The sequence below is a fragment of the Diaphorina citri genome, unplaced genomic scaffold (genome assembly GCF_000475195.1).
Source record: "Diaphorina citri unplaced genomic scaffold, Diaci psyllid genome assembly version 1.1 scaffold402, whole genome shotgun sequence".
NCBI classification, from domain to species: domain Eukaryota; kingdom Metazoa; phylum Arthropoda; class Insecta; order Hemiptera; family Psyllidae; genus Diaphorina; species Diaphorina citri.
In genome coordinates this window covers 144,563-152,840 of record NW_007377837.1, presented here as the reverse complement: position 1 = coordinate 152,840, position 8,278 = coordinate 144,563, and the positions used below count along the sequence as shown (strand labels likewise).

General features: G+C 38.0%; 1 protein-coding gene and 1 non-coding gene across 2 annotated transcripts in view; both read right to left on the bottom strand.

Annotated features, from left to right (window-relative positions):
• Positions 1 to 4,355: 4,355 nt before the first annotated feature.
• Positions 4,356 to 4,427, bottom strand: Trnaa-agc. The gene has a single exon. It is a non-coding gene; the product is annotated as a tRNA-Ala (tRNA).
• A 2,078-nt stretch (positions 4,428 to 6,505) lies between these two features.
• LOC103508469 overlaps positions 6,506 to 8,278 on the bottom strand; it is a 26,685-nt gene continuing 24,912 nt past the window's right edge. Inside the window, exon 3 of the mRNA XM_017443774.1 lies at positions 6,506 to 6,520. Coding sequence (XP_017299263.1) covers positions 6,506 to 6,520 — 15 coding nt within the window. The remainder of the gene's footprint in view (positions 6,521 to 8,278) is intronic.

The window sequence follows — 8,278 nt, the reverse complement described above, 5'->3', positions numbered from 1 at the left end:
CTGTTGTAACATTTACAATATCTCTAACCGTTTAGTCAGTATAGCTGAAAACCACCAAAAAACGGTCAAAATACCGCCATCCGCAGCACCTATTCTAACCAAACGTTTTGTGTTGCATCCTTGTCACATTTGTGAACTACATATCTACCAAATTTCAAGTCTCTAGCTTATACCGTTCCCGAGATATTGTTAAATTACGCCAAAAAGTGGCAAAATACCGCCAAGTGTTGCACCGACCTTAACCAAAAGTTTCGTGTCGCATCCTTGTCACATTTGAAAGATATACATACAAAATTTCAAGTCTCTAGCTCGAGAGAACAAGAGAGAATATTTTTTAGGGGTAAAAAAAAAAAAAAAAAAAAAATCACTGAAATTAATTTCAATATCCAGACCAATAATGGAAATTTTGGAATGAAATTTTTACCTTTTCCTTTCTGGGTACCTATACTATATTAATAGCCTTAATTATTTCAGTTTTTTTTTTTTTTTGGAAAATAAAAATATCGCAGAATAATATTTCTGATTCTCTACTTTTGAATGAACAGAGAGTAAATGCAAGCAAAATTCTATTCGCCAAAAAATAAATGGGGGGCAAAAATGGCAGTTATAATAATGTAGGTAGGTTAGGTACTTAATACCAAATAAAAATGTAGGCAAAAAACAATGGCGCTCTTTTTTAATTAAAAAATTAAACTTAATTAACTCAAAATTAAAAGAAGGAGAGGAAAAAAAAGAGCATAAATTCAACCACAATTACCTTACGTATTTACATACCTATACATACAGGGTGGCTTGAAAGTTGAAATAATTAAAATTAAATTAAATTAAATAATATCTAATTTAGATTATTTAATACCTAGGTACCTTAATAATTTAAAAAAAAAAAAAACTGAATATTTTATACTCGTATGTATGGGATTGCCCGTTTCAATGACAATTCACGCCCAATGAGCTTCGTTTTTCATATGATGGTTCAAAGAAAATCTGGCCAACCGAACACACTGTAAACAAGATTTTCTAAAAAAGAAGAAAAAAAAAAGTGGAAGTATAATTTAGAAAGAGAGATAAGAAGAATGAGAGAGGGAGAGGAGGAGGAGGGACAAAAAGGTAATTTTTCATGATTTTTTATTGCTCCTTCTTCATTCTTCTCTTTCTCAACATTCTTTTCTCCTGAATTTTCCCCTGGGGGAAACTTAGAGCCATTTTTTTCCCTGGTGGAAGAGTTGGAAAAAGCAGACATTTTTGAACTGGCCTTTTTTTAGACCGGAATACTTCCGTTTGATATACTGGAGGACGCCATGTTTCTTTCGTATCTTCTCCAGATGGATTTGCCGCTGTGGTTTCTTCGGGGGCTCCTTGACAAATTTCCGATACACCTGCAAAAATGAAGTACTATCGCCATCTCTACAGCTCACAACAATGATGAAATGTTGATACAATCTCAACCACCTACCACCTACACCAATAATTAATATCCATATTTTAAAAATAATAATAATAATCTTTTCAATTTTGATTTTAATATAACATGTCTGTTTGAGTAGACTAGTATACTGTGCCATATGGCAACCCAGACTCTGGGCAGCTCATCAATAAATTACTGATTGTTTCTCTATGACAGCTTGAAAAGAACAAGCACAAGTCCTTACGATTGTTGACTGCGGTTCAGGACAAGCCAATTTAACATGGCTAGAGACCATCACCCTGGTGTATGGCTGATAGAAGAGATATTTTCTTTATTTTGTCATCACCTTTCGGCTCGTAGCTACAACAACAACAAGAACAACAACAACTATGTATATGGCTAGCCAGGGTGATAGCACGTTCAATGCATGGAAGAGGGTGGATGGATTTTTTTTTTTTTTAAAGAGGTTTGACAGAGGGAACTGTAACTGCTATGGTCTTATCGTCCCGAAATCGAAGAGAGAAGGAAGACAGGATAGGAAAAAGCCAGCCGTTCCGAGAACGAACATTATCCCATCAGGATAAAATCCGCCCCGGGCGGAAATCGAACCCGCGCATACAAGGCAGACGCACTACCAACTAAGCTAACCAGGCTGGCAAGTAGATAATTTGATTAGTTAGTTTGCTTTCTATTTGAATAGATAGCCAAGGACCTAGTACTGATCTAGTAGTAATGGAGCAGTTGCAAATGGGTAAAAATTATAAATAAATGGTCGATTCCTAGCTTTCAGAAACGGAACCAATTCCGATGGAGCATGATCTTTGATTTCCTATGGTTTATAGTGAATATAGTGCAGTTTCCAAAAGAGATTTTTTTCTTTAAGAGGTTTGACAGAGGGAACTGTAACTGCAATGGTCTTATCGTCCCGAAATCGAAGAGAGAAGGAAGGAAGACGAAGAGAGAAGGATAGGAGAAATCCAGCCGTTCCGAGATTACTTTTAGTCCTGGGTCTACGCTTTTTCTTTACTTTTAGTCCTGGGTCTGCGCTTTTTCTTTACTTTTAGTCCTGGGTCTATACGCTTTTTCTTTACTTTTAGTCCTGGGTCTATACGCTTTTTCTTTACTTTTAGTCCTGGGTCTATACGCTTTTTCTTTACTTTTAGTCCTGGGTCTATACGCTTTTTCTTTACTTTTAGTCCTGGGTCTATACGCTTTTTCTTTACTTTTAGTCCTGGGTCTATACGCTTTTTCTTTACTTTTAGTCCTGGGTCTATACGCTTTTTCTTTACTTTTAGTCCTGGGTCTATACGCTTTTTCTTTACTTTTAGTCCTGGGTCTACGCTTTTTCTTTACTTTTAGTCCTGGGTCTACGCTTTTTCTTTACTTTTAGTCCTGGGTCTACACTTTTTCTTTACTTTTAGTCCTGGGTCTACGCTTTTGCAGTAATACAGCCTTACGTCGAAATCATTCAATTCAATTCAATTATTTATTTACTTGACATAACAATAGGTATATTATATATATGTATACAAAGGTATTTTTCCTAGTCAAATTAAGGAAATATTCGGACCTTTTTTATGCGCATGTGCAGAAGTTAACAATGAACTTTTTTCTTTCCAAAATGGCAAAATCTTTCTCTCTCTCTCTCTCTCTCTCTCTCTCACACACACACACACACACACACACACACACACACACACACACTCTATAATATCCTCTCTCTTTCTTTCTCTCTCATCCTCGGAAAAGCTCATTTCCTTTTTAATTTTTCTCGTCTCCTCTCCCTCTCTCTTCTCATTTCTTTCTTTCTCTCTCTCTCTTCCATGTAATTTCCCCTCTTATTATATTTTCGGTATTCTTCTTTGAGAAATAAAATTAAGAAAAGTTTCTCCCCTCCTCCTCTTTCTCTCACTCTCACTCTCTCTCTCTCTCTCACACTCTCTCTCTCTTTCTCTCACTCTTTCTCTCACTCTATCTCTCTCTCTTTCTCAGTGCTCTATTCTTTCTCTCACTCTCACATCGTGCTTTTATTATAATAGAGATGAAGAAGGAGAAGAGAGAGAGAGAGAGAGAGGAGGAGGAAAATAAGAATTCTTTAGAAGGAGGAAGAAAGAAGAGAGAGAGAGTGTAATCATCTTTTCTCTGTCTGTTTTTTTTTTTTTTTTTTTTTTTTTTTTTTTTTTTTTCATCTTAATTTCTCCAGTTTTTGTGTTCATAATAATTTTACGAAAAACTTTTCCTTCTTTCTGAAAATTTTCCTTTTATTTCAGAATATTTTTTGTTTGCTTTTTTGATTCCAAATTTTCCTGTGTTTTTTCATTAAAAATATTCATTCCTTGAATAATTTTTCAAAGTTTTTTTTAGCCTCTCTTTTGACTGGCTTTCTCTTTCTCCTATCCTGTCTTCCTTCTCTCTTCGATTTCGGGACGATAAGACCATAGCAGTTACAGTTTCCTCTGTCAAAGTCAAACCTCTTAAAAAAAAAAATATAATATGGCTAGAGTGAAGTTAGCGCTAAATGGTCTATTCGCCTATCTTCTCCTAATGTATGGGCCTCCTGGCCCTCCTGTAAGGTCTATTCGGGTCTAAAATCTGAAAAGCCAATTTCCTTTTTAACACATTAACCTCACCCACAGCTATAAGCTCCGTTCCTTTAAATCTACAAACACAGATTTCATATCTAAATATTAAAAATAAGTTCACATAATATTCTGAAAAAGATCAATTATGCAGTTTCTTTGTGTTATTATATCACAACTTTGGTGCTCACTGCAGCATTGTAGGATTTTTCCCAATATCTCAATAATCCTAACATCCAATGTTTACCTACCATGCTGGCACCGGTCGCTATGCGCATTTATATGTCATAGCTACTCATTTTCCTCACGAGGCTGAGTGGGCCCCGCAACATCCAGTCACGGAATCAATCATTTGCTTGATACAAATTTCTTGACCCCGCCGGGAATCGAACCCGGGTCTCCCGCGTGCTAGGCGAGTGCAGTGACCACTACGCCATGGGAGCTGACGTATACGTAGCTAAGTAAATATCAGTCAAAATATTCCACTTAAGGATGCCATACTACAATACATGTAGGTACATAAAACTAATAGTATCTATCAAACATCAACGTTAAGCTCTATATGCTAGTAGGTAGGTAATATAGTAGGTACATAGATATTTGGATCCTCCTATTTCAACCTAAATACTTCTGATTGTTTCTAGCATAATGTTATTTGAATTTTATTCAAATTAACGGGAAAAGGAAGAACAAAATGGCTTCTCAGAGGGAAAAAGTCTGTTAGGTGACACAAAAATGTCGTCAAGGAAAGCTGTAAGAAAGTCGTTTGGAAACATGGTAAACCCAGGTTAGAATAATTTATCTAAATTGATTAATTAGACTTACTTTATCATGGACACTCGTTGCTATCTTGAAAGCCCAGGAGAGGTTAGGTAGTAGAACAGCCGCGGTAGACAGTAGATAATAGTACACTGAAAAAAGACGGAAGGACACGCGAAGACCGAAGGGTACGAAAACGAAACGTTACACAGAACTTACAATAAATTAAAAATATATACCGAATTTGTCACAAAAACGTTAAAACATTAAAAATCCCTAATTTTCGAACACTTTGTTCATAGTTCATGGGTGTCGTTTTCAGCTCGTTGTTGTGCTGGAGATGATGCTGGTGTTGTTGTTGTTATTGTTGTGGTTCTCTCAGCTGTTTTCCTCTTGTAAATGCCCGCCAGTAGGGGGTCCCATATACGGTTGACTTTGATTGTCGGATTACTGATGGTGCACTTATTGTAGGTATACTTCATGTATGCACTTTCTTTGAATTTTCTCTTGTACCAGTCCTTCTCGTGGTCTATGATGCACATGCTGTTCAGGTCCATGTCGTGTTCTTCATTGATTTTGTGCATGACGAGTTCAGATGTTTCATTCATTTTGTTCAGGTTGTATTTGTGCTGGTTTTTCCTTACGTGTAGTTGTGCCTTGGTTTCACCGATATATGGTCCTTTGTTGCAATCTGGTTGTGTACATGAAATCTTATAAATCACGTTCTTGTTCTTCCTTTCCTCACTCGTTTCTGGCGTGTTTATTAGTTGTGCAATTTTTTGTGTTCGAAAATTAGGGATTTTTAATGTTTTAACGTTTTTGTGACAAATTAAATAAAACGTGAAAATAACAAACTGAACATTAGAACTGTCTTCCAATCCCAAAGAAAAATTGCACAACTAATAAACACGCCAGAAACGAGTGAGGAAAGGAAGAACAAGAACGTGATTTATAAGATTTCATGTACACAACCAGATTGCAACAAAGGACCATATATCGGTGAAACCAAGGCACAACTACACGTAAGGAAAAACCAGCACAAATACAACCTGAACAAAATGAATGAAACATCTGAACTCGTCATGCACAAAATCAATGAAGAACACGACATGGACCTGAACAGCATGTGCATCATAGACCACGAGAAGGACTGGTACAAGAGAAAATTCAAAGAAAGTGCATACATGAAGTATACCTACAATAAGTGCACCATCAGTAATCCGACAATCAAAGTCAACCGTATATGGGACCCCCTACTGGCGGGCATTTACAAGAGGAAAACAGCTGAGAGAACCACAACAATAACAACAACAACACCAGCATCATCTCCAGCACAACAACGAGCTGAAAACGACACCCATGAACTATGAACAAAGTGTTCGAAAATTAGGGATTTTTAATGTTTTAACGTTTTTGTGACAAATTCGGTATATATTTTTAATTTATTGTAAGTTCTGTGTAACGTTTCGTTTTCGTACCCTTCGGTCTTCGCGTGTTCTTCCGTCTTTTTTCTGTGTACTATTACTGTCTACCGCGGCTGTTCTACTACCTAACCTCTCCTGGGCTTTCAAGATAGCAACGAGTGTCCATGATAAAGTAAGTCTAATTAATCAATTTAGATAAATTATTCTAACCTGGGTTTACCATGTTTCCAAACGACTTTCTTACAGCTTTCCTTGACGACATTTTTGTGTCACCTAACAGACTTTTTCCCTCTGAGAAGCCATTTTGTTCTTCCTTTTCCCGTTAATTTGAATAAAATTCAAATAACATTATGCTAGAAACAATCAGAAGTATTTAGGTTGAAATAGGAGGATCCAAATATCTATGTACCTACTATATTACCTACCTACTAGCATATAGAGCTTAACGTTGATGTTTGATAGATACTATTAGTTTTATGTACCTACATGTATTGTAGTATGGCATCCTTAAGTGGAATATTTTGACTGATATTTACTTAGCTACGTATACGTCAGCTCCCATGGCGTAGTGGTCACTGCACTCGCCTAGCACGCGCGGGAGACCCGGGTTCGATTCCCGGCGGGGTCAAGAAATTTGTATCATGCAAATGATTGATCCCGTGACTGGCTGTTGTGGGGCCCACTCAGCGGACCCGGGTTCGATTCCCGGCGGGGTCAAGAAATTTGTATCATCCAAATGATTGATTCCGTGACTGGCTGTTGCGGGGCCTCGATCTCGTTTCAGTCAGCTCCCATGGCGTAGTGGTCACTGCGCTCGCCTTGCACGCGGGAGACCCGGGTTCGAATCCCGGCAGGGTCAAGAAATTTGTATCATGCAAATGATTGATCCCGTGACTGGCTGTTGCGGGGCCCACTCAGCCTCGTGAGGAAATCCAATCTTCAGCTCCCATGGCGTAGTGGTCACTGCGCTCGCCTTGCACGCGGGAGACCCGGGTTCGATTCCCGGGGGAATGGCGTCAGCTCCCATGGCGTAGTGGTCACTGCACTCGCCTTGCACGCGGGAGACCCGGGTTCGATTCCCGGCGGGGCCAAGAAATTGTGTATCATCCAAATGATTGATTCCGTAGGATGTGCGGGGCCCACTCAGCCTCGTGAGGAAAATGAGTAGCTATGACATATAAATGCGCATAGCGACCGGTGCCAGCATGGGGAGACCCGGGTTCGATTCCCGGCGGGGTCAAGAAATTTGTATCATGCAAATGATTGATTCCGTGACTGGCTGTTGCACGGACACACTCAGCCTCGTGAGGAAAATGAGTAGCTATGACATATAAATGCGCATAGCGACCGGTGCCAGCATGGTAGGTAAACGTTGGATATTGGACTTTTAGGATTTTGAGATATTGAGAAAATCCTACAATGCTGCAGTGAGCACCAAAGTTGTGACATAATAACACAAAGAAACTGCATTTATTGAATCATACAAATAAGGTAGAACCTAGCAATGTATACTTTTACATAATAGGAGCACTGAAACTCAGAGCTCTTTTTTTCTCTGGAGGAATAAAGGTCTAGAACAATGCCACTCAAAGGCGAATCTCTAGAAAAAGGTGGGAAAAAATAAAACAAGCTGGTTGTTTTTCTCTCTAATTGTTTCAAGTACCTACTTTGGCAAATTGCAAATTTGTTTGTTCCAAGCTTCCAAGCAATATGTGCAGGTAGGTTTACCAAAATGTGAATCTCTAATGTAGGTAACAGTTAGGCATTTATGTATACACCAACCATTGTAACAAAATTTATTTAAATACAACAATTTAAAATCTAAAAAAATCTAATCTAATCTAATTTAAAAATATTTTATGGATAGCCATAATTACATTTTTCATAATTTTATAGTTGAAAATTATGAAAAAGGTCTAAAATTCAATTTTTAGTTTTTATGTAGGATTCCGTTCTGAAAAAGTTCAAACAGTCGTGGGTTGCTCAAATAGGACGCGGGTTCGATTCCCGCTCGGGGCCTATTTAATCTTCAACAGAAGTTTTGTTATCGGAATGGCTGGCTTTATCCCATCCTGTATTCCTTCTTTCTTCGCTTCAGCATGGTAGGTAAA